The 26,745-nt window shown below is 41.4% G+C and overlaps 1 protein-coding gene across 5 annotated transcripts; it reads left to right on the top strand.

Moving 5' to 3' along the window:
- Window positions 1–2,774: 2,774 nt before the first annotated feature.
- On the top strand, window positions 2,775–26,738 carry LOC134351359 (guanine nucleotide-binding protein G(I)/G(S)/G(O) subunit gamma-13). 5 transcript variants are annotated; one of them, XM_063057433.1, is made up of 3 exons: window positions 2,775–3,071; window positions 11,149–11,283; window positions 25,927–26,738. In XM_063057433.1, the coding sequence occupies exons 2-3, from the start codon at window positions 11,186–11,188 to the stop codon at window positions 26,030–26,032; spliced, it is 204 nt and encodes a 67-aa protein (XP_062913503.1). In that variant the 5' UTR covers window positions 2,775–3,071; window positions 11,149–11,185; the 3' UTR covers window positions 26,033–26,738. The 5 variants fall into 5 exon arrangements, with proteins under 5 accessions (XP_062913503.1, XP_062913506.1, XP_062913508.1 ...); XM_063057436.1 differs by lacking the exon at window positions 2,775–3,071 and adding an exon at window positions 3,437–3,535; XM_063057438.1 differs by lacking the exon at window positions 2,775–3,071 and adding an exon at window positions 3,543–3,911.
- Window positions 26,739–26,745: the final 7 nt, after the last annotated feature.

Here is a 26,745-nt window from a genome sequence, read left to right as displayed (position 1 = left end):
AAATGTTGCATAATACACTTAAAGCAGAACTGACAATAGCTATTCTGACTGGCAATACGAGGTGCTTGCCTTAGTCATGTAAGATTTAGTAGTGTTACTCATTTCTCCTCCAAGAACATAGGTAGACCTTTTACTCACATAACTTCATATAGAACAGTAGCCATGGGGTGGGAAATGAAAATAAATCTAATACACGGGTACTCAGTAACCTTAACATTATTCCATGCCTATGGCAGCAGAGCAGGATTCATTCTGTACAAGTAATTATCACACCTTGTTGTCAAGAGGTGAAATCTATAACAATATACTGAGACACTACATGAGTATCGCCTTCATAAACATTCTCTGGTAATGTAAATAGGAGAAAGAAGAGGAATAGAAGTCAGTGTGTTGTGAAGGAAGTGAGGCAAAATAGAAATGCATTGCATTATCTTCAGCAGCATCAACTGGCAGGCAGTTTCTTCAGGACTCTTAGTGAATGAAAGCATTGTTGCTTTCATTTGACATAAAGCTTGACTGTGGTCTGGTAGATACCTACAGCAGCCTCTTGCAGTCTGGGTCAATTCATCACCACTCGTGCTTCAGGGTGAGACGGTATATTCAAGACTTCCGAACGGCAACGTTCAGACATCATCCAAGAGGACTGTTCCAGGTATAGAGGCGCGTTGTACCCCTGTAGGTATGGCTGTCAAACGAAGAGCAGTTAGACTGAGGTCCTGACCATCGCCCCCAAGAAACACAGAAGATCCCATGGCACTACTTTAAAGTAGAACAGGTTAATTTATCCAACAGTAATTAAAACTTTGGATAGTTACAGTTTTGAAATATCTTACTTAATGCATATTGGCTTCCTCACTGAATTGCCTGAAAAGCACTTTGTGGTGTCCTGAAGTTACAACAAGAACTGTACAAATACATGTTTACTTATTACATGAACCCATTTCAGCACCTAATTATTTTTAGCAATTAAGCTGTTCTCCAACCGTGTTTTCCTCTGTCACAATGTTAACTACTGTTCGACACAGCGAGCGAGTCTGTGCTGCACATAGAAATAGAGATTATGACACAGCCATCCAGTTTTAATCAACATTTTCCCCATTCTCTGACCTACCATTGAGTAGAACTTTGCATCAAAGTATGTTTTACACAACTTTTCTTTACACATTTGGATTGTGATCAGGATCATAGATACCGTGGAATTTCCAAAAGAAATTGTGGTTGTCTTAAATTTGACTTTAGATGAAAATACTTCCTATTTAAATAAATTGTATAATTATTTGTAAATTGCGAATTAATAATTTGATAAATTTAATACATTCCCAAGAGAGGGAACTGGTTGCGTCTACGTGAGCAGGCAGGGTTGGTGGCTGCCGTTGGTGTTGTGTTTCAGTCCGTGATCGTCACTACAGGTGCGGCTGTTTGAGAAACCTCAGGACATTCAGGATTTGCCGCGTCGTTAATGTCCAAAGGTGCCGTGAAGGATAGTGTGAGTAGGCCAGAGGAGATACTCGCCGCGGTGACAAGATGTTGCCACGGACAAATATGAACAATTAAAAAAAAACATCTGCTGGAGGAAGTCGGGTCGATCAGCATCTGCAGGAGCAAATCTGCATCAGGGTTCGACCCGTAGGCTGACAATTCCTGCTCCTCTCCCCATGCTGAGTTCCTCCAGCATTCTGTGTGTGTGTTTTCCAGTAGATCTTTGCTCTTTCTGTTACTCCAGATTTCTGAAACTGCAAGTGTCTTCTGTCTCTAAAGCTTAATATTGTGGATTCTGGGTTCAGCCACGTCCGTTGTGATCACTAGGGTGAAGAGTGAAATAAATAATTTAAGAAGCGTGCTAAAGAAACCCACTCCTTCCCTTTTCACTCTTGACCCCGCAGAGGTTCTGCCCGCCTGTTTTGGGGCTCTTGCTCCGGCTCGGGTTCGGTTCCAGACTCTTACATTTACTCCCCGGACTCCACTCCTCTGTCCTGTCCTCCCCTCCCAGGACGATGCACGGGAATTGAAGGGACACATTGCCCTTTCCCCGATGTTATGGGAGGAAGGGTTGGGTGTACAAATCACCTCCCAATATGGTTGGGATGAACATTTTGAGGGACGGTGGATGTGGATAATTTTGTCGCCATTTGTCCCCCACCTCCTCCCGACTGTAAAGCGAGCTCTTTGCTTTATTATTTAGGATTAACTAACTAATCTATTCGGATTAGGGTCATCTACTCCAGGGGTTCCCAACCTGGTCCCTACGGACCCTTGGTCCATGGCACAAAGAAGGTTGGGGACCCCTGGTCTATCCTAATATTCCCCAAGAGCATGGGGACAAGTTGCTCGATAGTTTTGGTAGTGCGAGCCACTGCATTAAAGGCGCTACACGAATGCACACAATGGTTGCAATAGTGTGACGGCTGTGTTTGTACAAACTACGGACACTAACAAACAAGCTGTGTGAAAACTGGCCAATTCAATTCCGACAGCGCGGGTACTGCTGAAAAATAAAACAACGCTGAGCTTAGAAACAGTCTTGAGACTAACGAACCTCCCATTAATTCAGCAATTTAACCTTGCAGTCAGGCGCTAAAGGAAATAAACACAAGGAAATTAGTCCAACTTTGTTCATTGTGGTAATTGGCACTTTTGTCACTATTTATTCGGCAGTTCCGTAACTGTTAAACCCCAGCACAGTCCGCAGGGACATAATTAAATCAGCGGATGCTGCCAAGAGGAGGTAGCTATGGTACCAGGAACGACAATTCATCCCACACTCTCAGCACAGCCTCTAATGAGATAGCAGGAAGCTGCCCTTTCATTTCCAGCTCAACTATTACTCAGGGCGGCAGTTGGAAAGCGGGCAGGCGGGAGAGCTCAGCTGTGCAAATCCTCTCCAAAGGGCATCAGCTCCACGTTCTGAATGGATTGGCAGTTACATTAATAGATTACACCAAGGATTTGCATTTCCAAAAAGGAGAGGACAACATCTGTATATATCCCGCTCAAACCTCCCTGCTGCTACCAAGGAGTGGCTGGTGGAAGCAGGGCTTTGCGTTGGTTTCTGAAAGTGCCTTGAGACTGAGGTGAGTTAACGTTTTCATCTTAAGTGGACGGGGAAGAAAAGGCCGATCTTGTCAACTTAAATGTTGCAATTAAATATTGTGGAATCTAAATTTTAAACTCAACAAATTCCACTTTTGTCTCCGGCTTTAGGATGGACACAATGAATTTACATAGATGTTACAATGCTGGGCACGGGGCAGTGGACGACCTGATCTATATTCATACCGCAGCCTAAATTAGTCAGATGACCACTTGATTCCCAGCCCAGTTAACAGCGCCTGTTCCTTAATGACACACCGGCAGGTGCACCATCACTCAGAACCGACGTTACTGGGTATTTTATATAAATAAAGGCGAGACATGCGAATCCACTTCCTCCCGCGCTGTGCTTGGGCCACGACCCACGGGTTAATGAGATTTAAAACATTACTTGAGTTTAAAGAGAGAAGAAAATAGACACGGAGAGGCTTGTGGTTGGATGGACGTACGGATGTTTTTTTTCCTACTGCGGTAGCTCTTCACCAGAAATGGTGACAACATTCTCCAAACGAAAGACAGCCAATTTCAGCCTTGCAGGAGTTAAAACAATTGATCGGGCTGAACCCTGAGGAAAAATTCCTGCTCTCCATATCATTACTAAATTACAATGAAGATGACCGTCGTTATGAACAGTGGATACGTTCATTTTGTATCTAAAATGTTTTCCTGTCTGGATATGAATTACCCTGCTTCCCTTTCTCCCAAACAAGCACAGTCTGAAATTGTCTGTCTATATCGATTTTTAAAAAAAAATTTAGGCACCGCGTGTTTTGTGCTTGTGAGCCATCGGGCACCCCCCAATCCTGACCACCAGTTAACTGGTAAGCGCTAGTTGACACAAGGGATTGGCAAAATCAGTTGATGTTACGCGTTGTCCATTTCTTTGTGTAGTAATTTTCACTACGTCATTACGAGGAACGTAGAAGATTAATCTGCGCTGTCTGGCCCGAGCTGAAACATATAGGTGGGTTTCTGACTGGATGTTTATGCTGGAGGGCGTTGGAGTCGGCGAGACCACCGGGAAAGGTAAGTCGGGTTTAGTCCATAGAAATGATCCAGAAGCAAAACAGGGTCGCATCCCCGTCCCGGGGAAGGGTCTGTGGCGCTTGGTGATGCTTGTCAGGTTCAGTTGCAGACACGAGCCGATGTTGCGGGAATAATACATCCGGTTGGAAAAGGAATGGGAGCGGTGGATTCGATCGGCCGACGTTGTTTATTGTTGGGCCCCATTGTTAATGAACGTTGGTTGTGTGTGAATACTGCTTTGCGATCTCCAAAGTACGCGAGTGATTGGAAAGCAGCTTCCCGAGAGAGGGGGCTCTGGCACTGTTCGGTATGTCAGTGAGATATCCAAATCTAATCGTTTCCCTTCAGAAACTGTATCCCATCAAATTATCAGCGACTTCCTGTTTAGTTCCTGTAGCTGACGAGAAAGCTGTCCATTAATTCCCCAAGGTTTGATATACCCGGAAAACTTCTCCAGACTAGCTTTCCACCAACCCAATTAGAATGATATTGGTCCATGTACAAAGCCTCTGGTATGTTTTCTACCATTGACCAGCATAATAAAGGATCAGGTGAGAAAGACAACATGCTCCCGAGAGAAACTATGGCTGTTCTGAAGTCTCAGTTGTAGTCAGCTTAACCAGGCTGGACACACTGGGGAACTGGATCAATTCTGAGGAAAGGTCACTGATCAGAAATGTCCATTCTTTCCCTCTTTATTTTGGGACAGTTGTGGTTCGAGGTTTCATCTGAAGGCTTCCTGCCTTCAACCTCTTTATCCGCAAATTCCTATTTGTCCAAAGATATAATAATCCCCTGTTCCCCTTACAAGGCATCATCTTCCATGGCAATTTAAAAGCAGACATCATCTCTTGATTAAAAGCACAAGAGATTCTGCAGATCATAAACACAAGAGATTCTGCAGATGCTGGAAGTCCAGAGCAACAAACACAAAATGCCGGAGGAACTCAACAGGTCAGGTGGCATCTATGGAGAGGAATAAACCGTCAGTATTTTCAGCTGAGACCCTTCGCCAGGGATAAGAAAGGAAGATACCAGAATAAGAAGGTGGCAGAGGGGAAGGAGTGCAAGCTGGAAGGTAATAGGTGAAGCCAGATTGATGGGGAGGGCGATGAAGCAAGAAGCTAGGAGGTGATTGGAGGGAAAGGCATAGGGATGAAGAAGGAATCTTATAGGAGAGGAGAGTGGACCATGGGAGAAAGGAGGAGCAGCACCTGGGGGAGGTGATAGGCAAGTGAGGAGGGGTAAGAGGGGTCCAGAGTGGGGAATTGAAGAAGAGGGAAAGGAAGTGGGGGGGAACATTAATGGAAGTTGGAGAAATCGATGTTCATGCCATCAGGTTGGAGGCTACCTGGACAGAATATGAGGTGTTGCTCCTCTAGTCTGAGAGTGGTCTCATGGTGGAAGAAGAGGAGGCTACAGACCGACATGTCAGAATGGGAACAGGGGTTGGAAGTAAAATGGTTAGCCACTAGGAAATCCTGCTTTTTGTAGATGGAGTAAAGGTGCTCAACAAAGTGGCCCGCAGTCTACACTGGGGTCTCACCAGTGTAGAAACCGGATCAGACGCACCGGATACAATAGGTGATCCCAAAAGATTCGCAGGTGAAGTGTTGCTTTACTTGGAGGGATTGCTTGGGGTCCTGAATGGAGGTGAGGGAGGAGGTGAATGGGCGGGTGTAGCACTTCTTCCTCTTGAGCCAGGAGGGAGATTAGTGGGGTGGGACGAATGTACAAGGGGATGGGATTTTGTGTGTGATATTCTGCCAATGCTGAAAATCCAGAGTAACACACTCAAAATACTGGAAGGATTCAGCAGGTCAGGTGGCACCCATGGAAAGGAATTAGGAATCAAAATTTCAGGCTGAGACTCTTCATTGGAACTTAAAATGAAGTGGGGAGAGGCCAGAATAAGAACATGGGACCAGGGGAAGGAGTACAAGCTGGATGGTGATAGATGAAGCTAGGTGAGGGGCAAGGTAGGTAGCTGGGAGAGGGGAGGGGGGAGGGGGTTGAAATGAAAAGCTAGAAGGTGATAGGTGAAAGAGTTAAAAGGCTGAAGGAGAGAAGATTGGATTGTGGGAGAAAGGGAAGGAGGAAGGGCACCAGAGGGAGGCGATTGGCAGCTGTGGGAAAAAGGAGTAAGATGGAGCCAGAACAGGGAATGGAAAGATTACCAGCTTTAATGATTGTTAAATAGCTATTTATTCCATCTTTAATGTTCATAACTAATAAATGATTCAAAAAATCAGAGGAGTTTTGAAACTACTTTTCTCCTGTGCAAAGAGGGGCCCACAAGAATAACTTGGGGATAATCCTGGAGATCTGGTAATCTAGCAAAGAGGCAAATATATTCTTCAGATAGCAAAATAGTTGATATGGTCCAATCACCAAACCTTCTCTTAACCAACACAGCCCTGATATTTTGTTTGGCTTGGTTATTGGTTTCGCTTTATTTCTATTATAGAAATAATTCGAGAGGCAGTGTAAGTCAATCTTTATAAAGCATTTCAGAATAATTGGTTCTGGTAAATTCACAGATGTTTTGAATAACATTTCTAATATGGCTTTAAACGTTAATTTAAAATTCTTATCCTTGTTTTCAAAAATTTCCCTAGTCTTTTGCCTCATTCCTTTAATCATTCCTGCCATCACGATAAGCCTTTGAAATCTGTTTGTTTAACGAGTTCTGGCTTTCTGTGCAGCACCAGTCTCTATATCTGCCCCACAGGTGGTCGTGACTTCAGAACTGTTTGAGTCATCAGCTCTGGAAATCCCTCATTAAAGTGCTCTGCCTCCCTACTATTCCATATTTAAGATGCTCCTTAATACCTAATGTACCTCTATGACTAAGCTTTTACTCATTGGAATAATATCACATTTTGTAGCATAGAAACAAAAATTATGTTTAATAACATAATGAAGTACCTACTGTATTTCTCTAGAAATATAGTTATTGTTGCTCTTGGTTTGTCAGGATTCAGAGAACATCCAATTATCATTTGCGTGTGTAATGCCCTAGGTAAGATTTCTACTGTTATGGTGTGAGGTATTTTTACTTTAACAGTTTTCTGTAAAAGCAGTTTTTCCCTGCTAGCAAGTGTTTCAGCTTCGGTTAAGGATAAGGAGCATGTTATCCAACTTTGTCAGCCATTGGGGGTTCTCTTGGAATGTGTTGTAACTTTCTGCCCAATAGAACATTGGAGAGTGCTGGACAGGAGCAGATTTCTGAAGGACAGTAGTCTGGTTTGGGTTTTTTTTGGTGGGAGCTGCAAAGCGGGGCCCAAGAGAAGGTGCCACAAATGATGTTTGAAGGAGAGTCCCCCTTGTAAGACGTGCTTGTGTGGATGAATGGCTCCAAGGAGGAAGGGCCAATACTCCAGAGAGATCCAGTTCGTTCGAGACGGTCTTTGAGGGAAGTTCAGGCTGTGGTGGGGGCTTTCACGCAGTCCATGACTTCTGCACATGAATAAAGCGATATACCCTGACTACTCCAGAAACAAGCTCCGATGTTTATGTGCACATTGGACTGGTTTAACTGTAATGGACCCTTATATTTCTTTTTTTTCCCTGTAAGTGTAAATTTGGGAAATATATTTCTTTATAATCTGTTAATCTTCAGGCGAATAGTAACTTTGCATAGAGCAGTATTTACACAGCAGTCGCTCAGATAGAGGGTTCCTTAATCGGAACATCACAACGTTCCTGTTTGGTTGAACCCCAAATCATACTGATCCTAGACGTATATTGTTTATGAAAGGTGGCCTTCTCACTGCTGAGTCATGTGGTGTTAGCAGAGTTAACCAACAAGTCCTGGTGAGAGGGTTACACTTGAGTACTACAAAATAAATTCATTAGCACATCTTTTTGAGGTTCAGTCCCAGAGAATGATGCAACAATTCTCCGTAACAAGTATAGGGCGAGTATTTCTTAAAGCTCTCTCTGCCAGGATACTTTCTACATCACTTCAAATCAAAACTTGTTAGCCTAGTGTTCTGTATTCAGTTCTGCACTGACTACTTCTTGTCAGCAGACCCCTGAAATATTTCAGTTTGTCAAACCCATGCTTACTCATATTCTGAATTAGCCATTTTAAGCAGGGAGGAAAATATAGAGCTTACCACATTCTGAAAAGCAATGACCAGAATGGAGGCAACAGTGAAAACAGTGACCCTTACTGATTCATTCTCCACTGCCTCTGTAACATGGCCTTTGGTTCCCTTTTACCCTTCATACCTCAGTTTGTTCATGGCTGTCACTCTTTCCCTGTCTCAAGTCAGGCACAAAATGTGAGGAGGATGCTAAGAGGATGCAGGGTGACTTGGATAGGTTAGGTGAGTGGGCAAATTCGTGGCAGATGCAATTTGATGTTGATAAATGTGAGGTTATCCACTTTGGTGGCAAGAACAGGAAAACAGATTATTATCTGAATGGTGGCTGATTAGGAAAAGGGGAGGTGCAACGAGACCTGGGTGTCATTATACACCAGTCATTGAAAGTGGGCATGCAGGTACAGCAGGCGATGAAAAAGGCAAACGGTATGCTGGCATTCATAGCAAGGGGATTTGAGTAGAGGAGCAGGGAGGTACTACTGCAGTTGTACAAGGCCTTGGTGAGACCACTTCTGGGGTATTGTGTGCAGTTTTGGTCCCCTAATCTGAGGAAAGACATTCTTGCCATAGAGGGAGTGCAAAGAAGATTGATTCCTGGGATGGCAGGACTTTCATATGATGAAAGACTGGATCAACTAGGCTTGTACTCTCTGGAATTTAGAAGATTGAGGGGGGATCTGATTGAAACGTATAAAATTCTAAAGGGATTGGACAGGCTAGATGCAGGAAGATTGTTCCCGATGTTGGGAAAGTCCAAACGAGGGGTCACAGTTTGAGGATAAAGGGAAAGCCTTTTAGGACTGAGATGCAGAAAATCTTCTTAACACAGTGAGTGGTGAATCTGTGGAATTCTCTGCCACAGGAAACAGTTGAGGCCAGTTCATTGGCTATATTTAAGAGGGAGTTGGATATGGCCCTTGTGGCTAAAGGGATCAGGGGGTATGGAGAGAAGGCAGGTACAGGTTTCTGAGTTGGATGATCAGCCATGATCGTACTGAATGGTGGTGCAGGCTCGAAGGGCCGAATGGCCTACTCCTGCACCTATTTTCTATGTTTCTATGACAATTGATGTAAAAGGCTTGATTGTGCGACTGTTCTTCTGACCGACTGATTTTAATGTTGGAAGAGGCTGGTCACATTTTACTCGTGACTCAGTTTAAATATTAATAAATAATTCTCAGGGACTGAAGGCAGACACACAGGAGTCAGAAGAACACATGGGAACTATCTGAGCCTTAACACTTTACGGTCAGATCATATTTTATGCTTATTCACAAAGCTGAATTGCCAAGTGCAAATGAAATGTCAGATCAATGCTCCACCTGTCTCTGGTAAGAAAAGAAAATGAAAATGTTCTGGCATTCTCCCTGTTGCATTGAATGGTGTTCAGCCATCAACCAACAAGTTGTCAGTTATTAACACATTGCAGTGTTTGGAATCTTGCTAAGTTCAAGTTGGTTGTCCTGTTTTGTATAATGTCATTGTCTAGCAAAGACAAGGACTCCAGTAAATTTCTACAGATGTACCGTGGAGAACATTCTGACTGGTTGCATCATCGTCTGGGATGGAGGATCCAATGCACAGGATCCAAAAATGCTGCAGAGGATTGTAGACTCGGCCAGTTCCATCATGGGCCCTAGGCTCTCCACCGATGAATACACCTTCAAACAAGATGGTGCCTCGGGAAGGCAGCACCCATCATTAGGGACCCCCCCCCCACCCCACCCCTCACCACCCACCATCCAGGACATGAACGCTTCTCATGGAAGGAGATCTAGGAGTCTAAGAATGTGCATTCAATATCTTATGAACGGCTTCTTCCCCTCCACCATCAGATATCTGAATGGTCCATAACCCATGACACTGTCTCATTATTTTGAACTACTTATTTATTTTTAAAATATATTTCTTATTGTACCTTATAACTTATGTATTGCTATCTCAAAACAAATTTTAAGATATACAGTATGTTAGTGATAATAAGTCTGATTTTGACTGTAACTATACATTAGAAATGGATCATTGACTTGAAAATCAGGAGGGCATGGAAGTATTGCAGATGTACAAGTCTGCCTTTTCATAAGGTGAGGAATAAGATTGGACTCAGCTACGATGTCTCTATCCCTGCCAATAGTTAGTTAATGCTCACTGGTCATAAATATAAAGAACATTTATCCGAGTGCACTGGAGTTCCATCAAAGTTCAAAGCAAATTTATTATCAAAGTACATATAGGTCACCCTGAGATTCATTTTCTTGCAGACATACTCAACAATTCCATAATAGAATAATAACCATAATAGAATCAATGCAAGACTGTACCAACTTGGGTGCTTAACCGGTGTGCAAAAGATAACAAATTGTGCAAATACAAAAAGAAAGAATTAATAATAATAAATAAATAAGCAATAAATATTGAGAATCTGAGAGTCCTTGAAAATGAGTCCGTAGGTTTGGAGAACATTTCAATGATGTTGAATGAAAGTATCCCCTCTGGTTCAAGAGCCTGGTGATTAAGGGGTAATAATTGTTCCTCAGCCTGGTGGCATGAGTCCTGAGGCTCCTGTACTTTCTTCCTAGTTACAGCAGCAAGAAGACAGCAAAAGAAGTTTATCTCCCCAGATAAAACACTCACCTGCCTTTTCTGTTTGCAGATGCTATGCAATGCTACCACTTATTTGTGATAAATTCAATGGTGTATTTATTGTTTCTGGATAAGTAATGGCAGGAAATTGGCTATTCAACCCCAGATTGATTGGTCTCACCACTGATCATGATTGAATAAAATTCTTATTTCATTCAGACTTGAGTCTGTCTCAGAAAGCTTCTTGAATCCTGAAAGAACAGCATATGTTGTTCACTCGGCTGTAAAGATGTATTTTTTGAAATTTTAATTTCTCTCTTTTTTTTGATTATTTCAGATTTTTCCCCCGAAGACAGTTAAAATAATCCTTCGCCATGGAAGATTGGGATGTTCCACAGTTCAAGAAAGAAGTGGATAGCCTGAAGTATCAGTTGTCCTACAAGAGGGAAATGTCTTCCAAAACAATCCCTGAGTAAGCTTCAAGACCCGTATTAAAGTTGTGTTTAAGACTCCAAATGAAAACCGATCACTCTCAGATACAAGTTAAAAACTGACAGCCTTTTAAAATGTGGTTCTTTACTTGCCCAAAAATGCTCCAATTTGTAAAAAATAAATTCACAATTCTAAAGTGGTTTAGTAGGATAGACATACAGAAGATATCTGCACCTGGGGAAGCCCAAGTCAACAGTATCAAAATAAGGTAGTGACCAAAAAAAAAGTAAGAAATTGAGGAAAATTTCTTTCACATAAGGGTGAGAAGAACATGGAGCTTGTAACTACAAGGATTAATTGCTTAGTATTTATCCAGATTCCACTTAAATGCAGCCATTCTAAGGAAGAAAAGAATAGGAGGTTGTATTAATAAGATTAGATGAAGTAGATGCGGAGGCGACTTGTGTAGCTTCAGCACTGGTATATGAACTTGAAAAGCTTATCTCTATGCAGAAAATTATAAGTACGCTGTCTTACAACATAACAAGGTCAAAAATGGCTCCTATTAAGTTTCTGCATCTTTCATTTTGTATGGAAATCCACAATTTCTGCATCAAACTTGCCATATCCACTCTGCATGCTTCCAATTTTTTTCAGTTGCCTCTCTGTCCTGGCCATTAATTTCCCACCTAATTACTAAAAATAGAAATGACACCTTTTTGAAAGCTAGGCTCACTTCCTTTCCCTGATTATAGACTTGCTAACTTTCACAAGGCATTGATCTAAATCAGTTTGGAATAATTTGCCCTTTACAAATACAGCTTGACTTCAGTGCTTAGGTCATTCCTTATTAAGTGCTATCTTTTAATGTAGAATCTAGTGTGGAACTGTTGAAGTGAGACCAAAGCGATGCAAAATTAGCTCCATTATCACATTTCCATTTTATCATTCTGAAGAATCTTTGAACAATTTCAATTTACGATTATATGAACAAGGTATTATATTTGCTGGAAAGTAGAAAGTTTAAAGGGTGCTTTGACTATTTTCAAGGATTTGATGAATTTCCAAATAGAGAGAAATCTTATCCATTCATAAAGGTTTAGGATATATAGACATAATTTTGAAATCAGAGCTGAACCATTATAAAAAGAAAGACTAATATTTACATTGTGTTCTTCATATCCTTTTTAGGACATTCTAAAGATACTTCAAGCTAACGATGCACTTTAGAAATGCAGTCAGTATAGTAATAAAAGAGAAATAACTCCTTATTTACAAAGAGAAAACACTCACTAACTACAACATGATAATGACCAGATAATCCATTTCTGTGGAGTTAATGATAGACACAAGGAGTAACTCCTTCGAGCCTAAAGTGGAGTGTTAGAATCTTTTGTGTTCAATTCATTAACATCAAATCTGAAACCCAGAAACAGTCAGGAGGACTACTAATACTGGTGTTCAGAGAAGAAGCTAAGAGACTCACCTTTATTCAAGGAATAATAGATATACAAAACTCTTTCCCACAATAACTAGTTGGTTCAATTTGTCATATTAAATCTGAGATTGGCAAGCTTTTGTGGACCAAGGATATAATGGGATATGGTAAATTGGGGCTGCATAGCCTAGTCCTACTCATACATTTTAACCTCCTCCAAAAATGAAACATCAATATAAAAAGTTTCCATCTGTTTGAGTTTTCTGGTTTGTTATTGAATAACTTGAAAAGAGAGATTATCTAGTACATGCTATATCAAAGACTGAACCAAGTTATTAATCAAAAGACCACTCCAGATTGTAACTTCTGTACAGGATTGTTATGTCTAGCTTGTAGCCGAAAAGATTGAGGCATTAGTAATGATCTTTCAAGAATCACTAGATTCTGGCATGGTTCTGGAGGACTGGAAAATTGCAAATGCCACTCCACTCTTCAAGAAGGGAGGGAGGCAGAAGAAAGGAAATTATAAGGCCGTTAGCCCGACCTCACTGATTGGGAAGATGTTGGAGCCGATAGTTAAGGATGAAGTTTTGGGGTACTTAAGGCACATGGTACATAGGCCAAAGTCAGCATGGTTTCCTTAAGGGAACACCTTGCCTGACAAATTTGTTGGAATTATTTGAAAAAATAACAAGCAGGATAGACAAAGGAGAATCAGTGGATGTTGCATATTTGTTTTTTCAGAAGGCCCTTGACAAGGTGCCGTACATGAGGCTGCTTACCACAATTGGAACCCATGGCATTGCTGAAAAGATCGTAACATGGATGGTGTTGGCTGATTGACAGGAGACAAAGAGTGGGAACAAAGGGTGACTTTTCTGATGGGCTGTCACTGACTAGTGGTGTCTGCTTCTTTTTATGTTGTATGCCAATGATTTGGATGATGGAATTGATGGCTTTGTGGCCAAGTTTGTGGATGATACGAAGACAGGTGAAGGGGCAGGTAGTGTTGAGAAAGCTGGAAGGCTGCAGAAGGACTTGGGACAGATTGGGAGAACAGGCAAAGTAGCAGATGGAATACTGTGTCAGGAAGTGTATGGTCATGCACGTTGGTAGAAGAACTAAAACCATAGACTATTTTCTAAACGGGAGAAAAAATTCAAAAATCCGAGGTGCAACGGGACTTGGGAGTCCTCGTGCAGGATTCCCTAAAGGTTAACTTACAGATTGTGTCAGTGGTGAGGGAGGCAAATGCAATGTAAGCATTCATTTCAAGAAGACTAGAATATAAAAACAAGGATATAATATTGGGACATACATCAAAGTTGCTGGTGAACGCAGCAGGCCAAGCAGCATCAGGACTTAAGTCCTGACGAAGGGTCTCGGCCTGAAACGTCGACTGCACCGCTTCCTACAGATGCTGCTTGGCCTGCTGCGTTCACCAGCAACTTTGATGTACGTTGCTTGAATTTCCAGCATCTGCAGAATTCCTGTTGTTTGCATATAATATTGTGACTTTATAAGGCACTGGTGAGGCCTCACTTGGAGTATTCTGAGCAATTTTGGTCCCTTTAACTAAGAAAGAATGTGCTGACATTGGAAAGGATTCAAAGGAGGTTCATAAAAATGATTCCGGGAGTGAAAGGCTCATATGAGGAGCATTTGATGACTCTGGGCCTGTACTCGCTGGAATTTATCAGAATGGGGGAGGGGTGGTGGACTCTCATTTACACCTATCATGTGTTGAAAGGCCTTGATAGAGTGGATATGGAGAGGGTGTTTCCTATGGTGGGGAGTCCAGGACCAGAGGGTACAGCCTCAGAATAGAGGGGCATCTATTTAGTATGGAGATGAGGAGGAATTTATTTAGGCAGACGGTAGTGACTCCGTGGAATTCGTTGCCACAGGCAGCTGTGGAGGCCAAGTCACTCGGTGTATTTAAAGCAGAGGTTGATAGATTTTTGATTAGTCAGGGTGTGAAAGGTTACAGGTGAAGGCAGGGGAATGGGTACCAGAGGGAAATAGATCAGTCATGATGAAATGGCGGAATGAACTCGATGGGTCAAATGGCCTGATTCTGTTCCTGTGTCTTATGGTCTAATGCCACAGGAGATAAATTGGCCTTTGAATTTAATTTTTTTTCCACTCATTTTCCCCTGTGTGATGCTAATTGTTGATAAAAGTGTGGAGGCATGTAACCTGCTCCTGAACTGTGATCAATGGCGCTTTTAAGTACAAGGGTGGGTGAGAGATGCAAACTCTCTAGTTGTCAATCCAGTGCAGAATAACCAGATCAGGTACAGGACTGAGCTTTGATGATAGCACCCTGCTGTTATCACTGCAACCAAGTAGGTTGGTGGAGCAATGCAATCAAGTCACCAAGAGCTACTGATAAAAGGTGCTAACATGCCACATGTCCCCCCATATGTTTGAGTAAGGGATGGTTATAGGATAACACTTCTGAGGGAGCTTTTCATAGTTCGGGGTGATGCCTTTGACGTTAGCCTTTAAACTGAACTGCCAGCTACCACATGGATGATGTTAAAGATGATTCTGGTAATACACAAGACAGGGCACAGGGCTCCCCGGCAGGCTGGAGCTGTGTTTACCGTTCAAACAAAATTAAACAAATGATTTATCTAATTTTGCGATCACCTTTAGTGCTTCTTTTTAAAAAAATTAATTAAGCTAGTCCTGTTTAACCAACAGGAGAGCAGATCTACAGGAGCTTCTTGGAGGAAGGGACAATTAATATCTGAAACGAATCCTCAAAAGAAATTTAGAAATCTATATTGTTTCATTTCTTTATGTCTATCAGCCCTTTTATACCTTGTAGTGTTGTCTAGTCATACTAGGCAGATAGGCAGTGCAACCACATGAAAAATTCTGTATAATTCTGAGTGCTTTCTAACAAAACTGTAAGGCATAAGACATAGGAGCAGAATTAGGCCATTCGACCCATAAAGTCTGCTCCACATGGCTGATCCATTTCCCTCTCAAACCTATTATAACCATATAACAATTACAGCACGGAAACAGGCCATCTCTGCCCTTCTAGTCCGTGCTGAACGCTACTCTCACCTAGTCCCACCGACCTGCACTCAGCCCATAACCCTCCATTCCTTTCCTGTCTATATATCTATCCAATTTTTCTTTAAATGATAATGTTGAACCTGCCTCTACCACTTCTACTGGAAGTTCGTTCAACACTTAATTCAAGCTCTCCTGATAATTGACTTATCGCTATATTCATGCAAGGGAAATACGCGCTGTGTGTTTAATATTAATTTCGTTAGATAAACCCTTTTAGAAATTTATTCTCCTGCCTTCTCCCCGTAACCTTTCACAACCTGCCTTGTCTAGAATTGATCAACTTCTGCTTTAAATAAACCCAATGACCTGGCTCCCACAGTCGTCTGTGGCAGTGAATTCCACAGATTCAGCACTCTCTGGCTAAAGAAATTCCTCCTCATCTCCATTCTATTGAGGTTGTGCCCGCTGGTCCTAGACCCCCACTATAAGGAACATCCTCTCCACATCCACTATATCTAAGCCTTTCAATATTTGATAGGTTTCAATGAGATCCCCTCTCATTCTTCTTCATTCCGGTGAGTACAGGCCCAAAGCCATCAAACCCTCCTCATTCCCAGAATCATTTTAGTGAACCTCTTGAACTCTCTCCAATGTCAGCACATCCTTTCTTAGCTAAGGGACAGAAAATTGCTCACAATACTCCCAGTGAGGCCTCAGCATTACATCTTTGTTTTATATTCTAGTCGTCTCAAGATGAACATGAACATTGCATTTGCCTCCCTCACCACTAATACAATCTGCAAGTTAACCTCTAGGGAATCCTGCACGAGGACTTCTAAGTCCCTTTGCACCTCGGATTTTTGAATTTTCTCACCGTTCAGAAAATAGTCTGTTCTTATTCCTTCCACTAAAGCTCATAGCCATGCACTTCCTGACACTTTTTTCCATCTCCCACTTCCTTGCCCATTTTCCTAATCTGTCCAAGTCCTTCTGCAGCCTCCCAGCTTCCTCAACACAACCTGCCCTTCCCTCTGTCAAATTGGCTTAACCCTTCTCCAACGTTTCTAGCAAATCCATAATTCTGCAGGGTGGCATTTTGGTGGAGTACAACATGAGCAGATGAGTGCGTATGGGCACCAGTACAGAGGTGTCTTTAATCTGGATGCATTGGGCAACACACACAAAATCCTGGAGAAACTCAGCAGGCCAGGCAGCATCTATGGAAAAGAGTAAACAGTCGACGTTTTAGGCCGAGACCCTTCATCAGTGTCCCGAAGGCAAAGGGTTGATAGGTTCTTGATCTCCCACTCCCATCCTCACCACATTCTACAGAGGTTGTATTGAGAACATCCTGACTGTTTACCTTTAGCCATAGATGCTGCCTGGCCTGCTGAGTTCTTCCAGCGTTTTGTGTGTGTTGCTTGGATTTCCAGCATCTGCAGATTTTCTCATCTGTGTGAAGCATTGAGCTTCAGGTTTATAAGGCATAAGACATTGGGGCAGGATTAGGCCATTCTGTTATGGCTGATTTATTATCCCTCTCAACCTCATTCTCCTGACTTTTCTCCATAAACTTTGACACCCTTACTAATCAAGAACCTATCAACATCTGTTTTAAATATTACCAATGACTTGGCCTCCACAACTGTCTATGACAATGAATTCCATAGATTCACTATCCTCTGGCTAAAGAAATTATTTAGGAATCTGTGTGAAGTCGGACACAAGAAACTGCAGATGATGGAATCTGGAGCAACACAAAAAGTTGGGAGGGACTTAGCGAGTCAGGCAGCGTCTATAAACAGCTGATATTTTGTGTCTACACCGTTCATCAACTGTCATTAAACATTTACGGGTAAATTCAGAGGATTGATAGGGAACTTTGTGTGAGTAAGTATACTAACTTTCAAACTTGGTGAAATACAGACGTTGACCATGAGGTTAGGACACTTCAAGCAGCAACAATCGACATACTTTTTCCAATTTTAGAGTGTGAGTTTATAATCCAAGTTACACCCCATCCGGATCTTGACATACAGTGCCATTTCTTCATTGCTTCTAGTTAAGAATCTTGTAGCATCGCAACTAACAGCATAGTGGGAGTACTCTCACGCTTGAGCTGAAGTAGTTCAAGCAGGTGGTCTCAAAAGCAATCAGGGACAGTTTATAGATGCTGTTCTTTCTAACAGCATCTACATCTCAGGAATAAATGAACCAGAAAACTTTCATCAGCTCTGAAATTCTCTCATGATTATAAAAATATAAATCGTAAAGGAAGGAGTGAATGGACTGATACATTTTCTTTTAAAATGTCGTATTTTTATGCTCATTGAGCTTGGAAATCAAACTACATCAAGAAGACTATTTTGTACTAATGTTGTATCAAAGATACATCTTACCAATTTAAGTTATCCAATAAGGCAATTGGATTTTTGATTCTATGAATGGATACCATAGCTTCAATTCTATGAAATCAAATTTCCAGGAGAAAACTAGATTAAATTGCTGAGGGCATCATTCCATATTATGAGTAATGCTCAACTATTCAATTTCCAGCACATTGTGATGTACCAACCAGAAGGGTGATAAGGATGATTAATTTTTAATTATATCATTAGTTTACATAGTTTGTGGGGTAATATTGATTCAGTGAGTAGGCAACTATGGACAGATTTTTTTTATATGTCCTAATAGCTGCTGTGTACCTCAGTAGAAGTGATATTCTTTTATTCAGCTACTAAGTTTTCTCACTTCCTCTTTTTCCAATGCTACTGACTGATTCCATTTTACAATTGTTAATACCTCTTTATAAAACACTGGTGAGGCCTTACTTGGAGTATTGTGAGCAGTTTTGGGCCCCTCATCTTAAAACAGATGTGCTGAAACTAGAGAAGGTTCAAGGGAGGTTTACGAAAATGATTCCAGGATTAAACGGCTTGTCATATCAAGACTGTTCGATGACTTTGGACCTATATTCACTGGAATTCAAAAGAGTAAGGGGTGACCTCATTGAAACCTATCGAATGGTGAAAGGCCTTGCTTGATAGAGTGGATATGAAGGGGATGTTTTCTATGGTGTGAAAGTCTTAGACCAGAGGACACAGCCTCAGAATAGAGGGGCATCCTTTTTAAAAGGAGATAAGGAGGAATCTCTTTAGCCAAAGAGTGGTGAATCTATGGAATTTGTTGCCACAGGCAGCTGTGGAGGTCAAGTCTATATATATATTTAAGGCAAAGGGTTGATAGATTCTTTCCACATCCTCACCACATTCTACAGAGGTTGTATTGAGAGCATCCTGAGCAGCTGCATCACTGTCTGGTTCGGAAATTGCACCATCTCGGATTGCAAGACCCTGCAGCTGATAGTGAGGTCAGCTGAGAAGATCATCGGGGTCTCTCTACCCACCATTAGAGACATTTACACCACACGCTGCATCCGTAAAGCAAACAGCATTATGAAGGACCCCAGGCACCCCTCATACGAACTCTTCTCCCTCCTGCCATCTGGCAAAAGGCACCGAAGTATTCAGGGCCTCACGACCAGACTATGTAACAGTTTCTACCCCCAAGTCATCAGACTCCTCAATACCCAGAGCCTGGACTGACACCAACCTACTGCCCTCTACTGTGCATATTGTCTTGTTTATTATTTATCGTAATGCCTGCACTGTTTTGTGCACTTTATGGAGTCCTGGGTAGGTCTGTAGTCTAGTGTAGTTTTGTGTTGTTTTTTACGTAGTTCAGTGTAGCTTTTGTATTGTTCATGTAGCACCATGGTTCTGAAAAACATTGTCTCGTTTTTACTGTGTACTGTACCAGCAGTTATGGTCGAAATTACAATAAAAAGTGACTTGATTTGGTTTGTTTAGTCGTAGCATGAAGGGATATGGGGAGAAGGTAGGAGACTGGGGCTGAGAGGAAAATTGGATCAGCCATGATGACATGGCAGAGCAGACTCAATGAGCCAAATGGCCCAATTCTGCTGCTATATCTTATGGTCTTATCTCTCTACCTCAACTGAGTGGTCATTGTTTATGGTTCGATGTAATCGGCTAGAGGGGTGTTTATTCATTAGGAGCAGCAATACAGTGGCTGGTCACGTTCACTTAAAATCCAGAACTGTGTAGTGTGCTGTAGTGGAGTACAACATGAGCAGGTGGGTGTGTATGGGCAACAGTACAAAGTGAGAACATTAGTTTCTTTACTCCTCACTTCACTCTGGGTACCTTGAAGTGAAGTGCAGTGTCTCTCTACTTTAAACCTGGTTGAAATGAGCATTATTAGCACATAGCAAGGTTTGAGCACAGCCCCTACTTAGTCTGTTATAGGTCAATGCACCGAGAATTTATCAGGGATCCAAGATAACACATTGCATTACTAATTTGCAAGAACCATATCTTAACCACCAACTGGAAAATAACTGAGCTTAATATTTGATAGATGCATTATCTTAAAAATACTCTGACCTTTCAGTGTTTGAACAGATTTGTAAGGAATGGTATAAATTAGACATGCAGTGATATGAGCTTTATGTCTCAAGATGATTTACTAATTGCATAATGTAATGTAGAAGATGCGTTAATAAAACCCAGCAGTGGAAATCAATAATCTAAAAGTAAATACAAATGGCTTCATGTGGTTGAAATATCAGGAGCTAATGCCACAACATCTCAATGGAATGGTTTGCTGGTAAAAGTCCCTATTTACTGGTGTTATTCCCCATTAGAATTTCTGCTATTTAACAGTAACTGCCTAGAATAAAGAGATTGAGCAAGTTTTATTGTTATTAATACCAGTGGCAACTTGGAGTAAGGGAACCAAGGCAATGTGACATAGATACCAGAAATCCAGCTGCCAGACCTGAAAATCTTGAGAAAGGATTAAATTAGAAATTAAAAACCAATCCTAGACTCAGGAACCCACTGGATTGCCATAAAATGTCAGCTAGTTACTAATGTCCTTAAGGGAAGAGATAACCTTGCAATGTTTGACACCAGTCTGCTCTTATAATGACCTTGCAAAGCCACTCACTTGTATCAAATCTGCTGCGGATACATTTGACCATGCGAGAGGACTCAGACACTGCTGAAGCATTTGCAACCTGTTGGTACTGAGAGGACGATAGAACATTGAACACTACAGCACAATACAGGTCCATCACCCCACGATGTTGTGCCAACCTTTTAACCTAATCTAAAATCAATCTAACCCTTCCCTCCTAGCTAGCCATCCACTTTTCTATCATCCATGTGCCTACCTAAGTTTCTTAAATGTCCCTAATGTATGTACTACCTCCACCATCCCTGGCAGGACATTCCACAAACCCATCACTCATTCACTAACCTTTGCTGCACTGAAAAAGGATCTAGTGCTTGATGAATAAACTCTTCTTGGGCTTCCAGACAGGTACAGGAATCGATTATAACCAACTTTTCGACGTCAAACTCTGCCACCTTCTTCCTGGCTGGAAGCTGGAGAAGGGTTTATTCGCCTTTGCTGCATTGTAATGAAATCAAATTGAATATCCTATTCTACTTGTGGTACCAAAGTCCCTTACAGCTGTACAGATTTCTTATCCTCGTATTCCACCTAATTTGCACCAGACTCAGCTGGTTCATTAGTGACCTTCCACCCAGATATCAGAAATTTGTTCAATCATCAGCGATCATGCCCGTGTGCAACACCTTCCACAGCTCCTCAGAAAGTGATAGCCATGCATGCTTTCAGGCAGCAAGACAGAGGCAATTTCTAGTCATGGGCAGATGAAAGGAAAAGAACATTTCTGCTCTGCAAGTGCCAGACCCATTTCCTAAGAGATTCTAACTACTGAGCCTTGATGTTCAATGTATTTTCAAAGATGAAGTCACCACAATCAACATCAGGTGGCTAAGGAGTTCCATTGACCAAGAACTTAGTTATGCCAGCCAGTGAAATCAGAGACATAAGAGATTCTGCAGATGCTAGAACTCGTGAGCAACATGCACACACAATGCTGGAGGAACTCAGCAGGCCAGACAGCATCTACGGAAGAAAATACATTGTTGATATTTTGGGCTGAGACCCTACAGGGTCAAATATCAAACGTCAAATGTTTATTTTCCTCCTCAGAGAAAATTTGCTTTCTTGATAGCCTGCTGCATCTGTAAACCAACCTTTTGAGATTCATGCACAAGCACTCCCAAGTCCCTCTGCACAGTAGCATGCTGCAATTTTTTTACCATTTAAATAATAATAATCTCTTCCACTTTTCCTTCCAAAGTGGATGACCTCACATTTACCAACATTGTACTCCATCTGCCAGACCCTTGCCCACTCACTTAACTTATCTATATCTCTCTGCAGACTGTCTGTATCCTCTACTTGGTTTGCTTTTCCACTCAATTTAGTGTCATCAGCAAACTTAGATACACTACACTCAGTCTCCTCTTCCAGATCATTAAGGTACATCATGAACAGTTGCAGGCCCAGCTCGCCACTGATTGCCAACCAGAGAAAGACCCATGTATCCCAACTCTCTGCTTTCTATTAGTTAACCAATTCTCTATCAATGCTAATGCATCACCCCCAACTCTATGCATCCTTATCTTATAGATAAGTCTTTTATGTGGCACCTTATCGAATGCCTTCTGGAAATCCAAGTAAGTAATGCCCATCTGTTCCCCTCTATCCACTGCGCTTGTTATATCCTCAAAGAACTCCAGTAAGTTTGTTAAACAGGTCCTGCCATTGCTGAATCCATGCTGTGTCTGCCTGATGGATCCATTTCTTTCCAGATGCCTCGCTATTTCTTCTTTAATGATATCTTGAAGCATTTTCCCAACTACAGGTGTGAAACTAACTGGCCTATAGTTACCTGCCTTTTGCCAACTTCCTTTTTTGAACAGTGGCATGACTTTTGCCTTCTTCCAATCTGCTGGGACCTGCCCAGAGTCCAGAGAATTTTGGTAAATCAGCACCAAAGCCTCTACTGTAACTTCTGCCATTTCTTTCAGTACCCTGGAATGCATTCCATCAGGACCAGAGGACTTATCTATCTTTAGGCCCACAAGTTTGCTCGGCAATACCGCTTTAGTGATAGTTATTGTATCGAGGTGCTCACTTCCCATTGAGTGTATAGCATATCTCTTTGGTATGTTAAGACAAAAACCATGAAAACCGATACAAAATAGTCACTCAAAGCCTTGGCCATTTCATCATTATCCAATATCAATTCCCTCTCGTTCTCCAAGGGACCTACATTTACTTTGGCCATCCTTTTCCGCTTTATATAATTATAAAAACTTTTACTATCCGTTTTAATATTTTGTGCTATTTATTTTCATAATCTACCTTCCCTATCTTTATTGCTCACTTAGTTGCTTTTAAAAGTTTACCCAGTCTTCCAGTTTCCCACTACTCTTGGTGACTTTGTATGCGCAAGCTTTTAGTTTGATGCCTTCCTTTATTTCCTTAGTTATCCATGGCTGGCTCTCCCTACCCTTACTGTCCTTGCTTTTAACTGGAAAATACTTTGGTTGAGCACTGTGAAAAATCTCTTTGAAAGTCTTCCACTGTTCCTCAACTGTCCCACCATATAGCCTGTGTTCCCAGTTTACCCTGTCCAATTCCTCCCTCATTCCCACTGCAGTTTCCTTTGTTTAGGCATAATACACTGGTTTTAGATTGAACTATTGCACCCTCCATTTGAATGACTATCTCTAACAATACCCAAATGGTTCAAAACCAACCTGAACAAGCAGCTTACTTGATTGGCCCTCTGTAATTTTAGAATAAATGGATATCTATTTAAAACAAGAATTAAAGAAGAATTTCCTCTTTAAAAGGGCCATGAACCTTTGGAATTCTCTATCCTAGTTTGCTAAGGAGGCTGGGTCATTGAATACATTCCAGTCTGAGGTAGACATATGTTTGTATTATTGGACACAGAGAGAATCAAGTGTAAAGGAGAACAGGCAGGAAAATGGAGTGAGAGGCCAAGTTCTAATTAGCCATTATCTTTTTGAATGACAAAGTAGGATCAAGGAGCCCTTTGAAGTACTCTTGTTCTTATTTCTTACATATTTATCCAGCATCGATGGCCCCTCATTGTGGCGCACAGAAATTATAAACAAAGTCATAGCACCTTCTAAATTCACAATCTCTGCTTCACCAAGAAAGGTGCATGGGAGCACCATCCTCCAGGGATAGTCTATCCGGACATGGAAATAAATCATTCTCCCTTTATTGTCGCTGAGTTAGAATGTTGGAACGCTTCACCACACAGCCATGTGGGAGTACCTTCAAAAGGATTGCAGCAGTTTAAAGTGGTGGTTCATTGCCATCTCCAGTGATGGATGCCTTGCATCTCATAAATGAATAAGATAAACCGAACAAGCATCCAACACAAAGATGCTTTGTGTTCTTGCAAATTTATGCAAGACTTCATCAATCAAACTGAATCTATAATTACTGGTTCTGCACATAGAAATTAAAGCCATTGGCTTTGTTTGTTCTCAAGCTGAGAATATTCGTTTCAGCATTGGCAATGGGCTGTATTCATAAAAAACAAATCCAGTCAAAAAATTTAACAAAACCAATTACTGAAGAAGTTGAATGGATGCAGTTTCAATAGATGATACTGTCATATTTGTTTATGTTTATTTTGCTTGTTTTAAGGAAACACAGGAAAATGAAGATCCTGTTCATTTCTTTTTGTTTGATTTGCCATTCAGCTAGATCCCCACTAATTCAACACACACAAAATGCTGGAGGAATGAAGCAGGTCAGGCATTATTGATGGATGGAAATGACTAATCGACATTTCAGGATGAGACCTTTCACTTGTCCTGATGAAGAGTCTCTGCCTCCACATTGGCTGATCATTTTCCTCTGTAGATGCAGTCTGATCCACCGGGTTCCTTAAGCATTTTGTGTGCTGCATGTTGCCCAAGATTTCTAGCTTCTGCAGAAACTCTTGTGCTAATGTCTACACGATTAGACCATAAGCCAACACACATGTAACAAAACTCCAACTGCACCAGTGTGCATGCATGCACTTCTTCTCAACAAAACTTTATCTTTGGCGAGGAAATAAGACAATTATAATTTTTCCTCGCCCTGATCCTCAGCTGCATAGTGTGAGTTGGCAGAAACAGAGTAAACGGACTACGATTTCTGAACAAACATTTATCAAGGAAGGTGATAGGTTTTCTGCACAATTATTGAGTAAATTACTACTTTAGTAGCTTTTATGTAAGCAGCCATCCTGCACAATGTCAAACCTGCACAGAGTACATCTGCCCTGACTTCTGCTTCTCCACTTTGAGGTTCAGGGAAGCCAAAGACTCAGTGGGATTGTTGTCCTTCTTCAAGGAGTCCTTGAGCAAATCATTGAAACTTTTTTCTCAGTCTCTGAAAGAAGTTGGAGTAGTTCTGTTTGAAAGGTCAGACGCTATGCACGTAAATGACGGGGTCTGTTCAAAAGCTACAGCTTTATTGCCGAGGGTGGGCTGGAGAGATGGTACAGATATTGGTTTGGTTCTCGTTCCAGCAAGCTTGAATTCTGCAGAGAAAGCAACAGTGGTTCTGGTGCTGCAGTACTACCAGTAGTCTTGTTCCATAAAGAGTACTACCGTCAAAAACTATACTTGTGTGCTGGGATGTTTAAGCTAATGCAACACAAAAGGGATTAGGAGAGATGCATAACTTCCAACATCACTTCTGTCACTGAGAAGGAATGTTATGTATTTTTCCACAGGGAAAAGTTTTTCCTCACTCTTTGGAGGCTGGGATAAAATATAATCAAGGAGATGGGCAAGCCCTTAGTTGGGCTCTTGCACAATGTACAGGGAGATCAGGGATGGAATTTTAGAAGGAAGTTAAACTGCACAAGAGGCAGTGAGATTGAAGGTCAAGCTGAGAACACAGGAACTAGATATTGTTATGCTCTTAATTCCATCAATCATAATGAATATTCAGATAAAAGTAATACTCAGTTACCATTATTAAAGTAATCATTGTTTGCCTTCTTCCTGTGTGGATACATAATTTTATGCATCTACACAGGCAGTGGAGTTATTACCCCAATGTCCCTAGCAAAGTAGGCAAGAAAGGTTTAGGTTTAGGTTTAAAGAATAAACTTAGTTTGATATCGACTGTATTGATCTACTGGTTCTATGAATATGTATTCAGCTACTAATCACCTCTCCTTTCTATTCCATTTTCCTGTGGAAGCTTTGTGAAGTGGATAGAAGATGGAGTTCCAAACGACCCATTCCTCAACCCAGAGCTAATGAAGAACAACCCATGGGTAGAGAAAGGCAAATGTGCTATACTCTGACATTTTCAAACTGCTTGTTGTGTAAAACAATTAACTGATTTGTAAAGAAAGAGATTCTCTAGGAGAATTTTGTTGGAAAAGTCTTTTAAATTCTTAAACACATACATTACATTTTTTGTACATTTTATGGTAATTCCAAGCAAAGTCATTGTATGAGTGATAATCAACTTCTTTGTACAAATAGAAAGAAGCAATGTAAAAGAAAGATGACAAATAAAGCAATAATTAATGACAGCAAGACTTCACTAAGTGTCTGTCAAAGCTGGAATCCCACGTTTGCTGAAGCAAACACTACTTTATGTTCCAATCAGAGCTGAGATTGAAAGCTAACACTACTTTATGTTCCAATCAGAGCTGAGAAGGATTATCCAACCCAGCCAACTCAGTACTGTAGAGCTACAATTGGCTGCTGGCAGATGGCACTTGACATTAAACACTCATACCTGAGTACCAATAAGTAACATTCAGCAGAGTATTCCTTTTAGTAGAAAAATAGATTCGAAACCTACTGCTTGTCCAACCAAATTGGTCTCTTGAGCGTGCTCACACAACAGTACTGAAGTTGCTCAGATATTAGTGCCATTTGACTGGAACTCATCTTCCACGGGAAATGGCCAAGGAAAGCCAGGCTCACCTGCTTAGTCTTCAGACCTGTGGGAGCTCAAGCACAAGTGGGAGTTCTGCTCGGTGTAAGAATGTGCAACCTTCTTCCT

This window comes from Mobula hypostoma, chromosome 9 (genome assembly GCF_963921235.1).
Source record: "Mobula hypostoma chromosome 9, sMobHyp1.1, whole genome shotgun sequence".
Taxonomy (NCBI): Eukaryota; Metazoa; Chordata; class Chondrichthyes; order Myliobatiformes; family Myliobatidae; genus Mobula; species Mobula hypostoma.
This window is presented reverse-complemented; position numbering and strand designations above follow the sequence as displayed.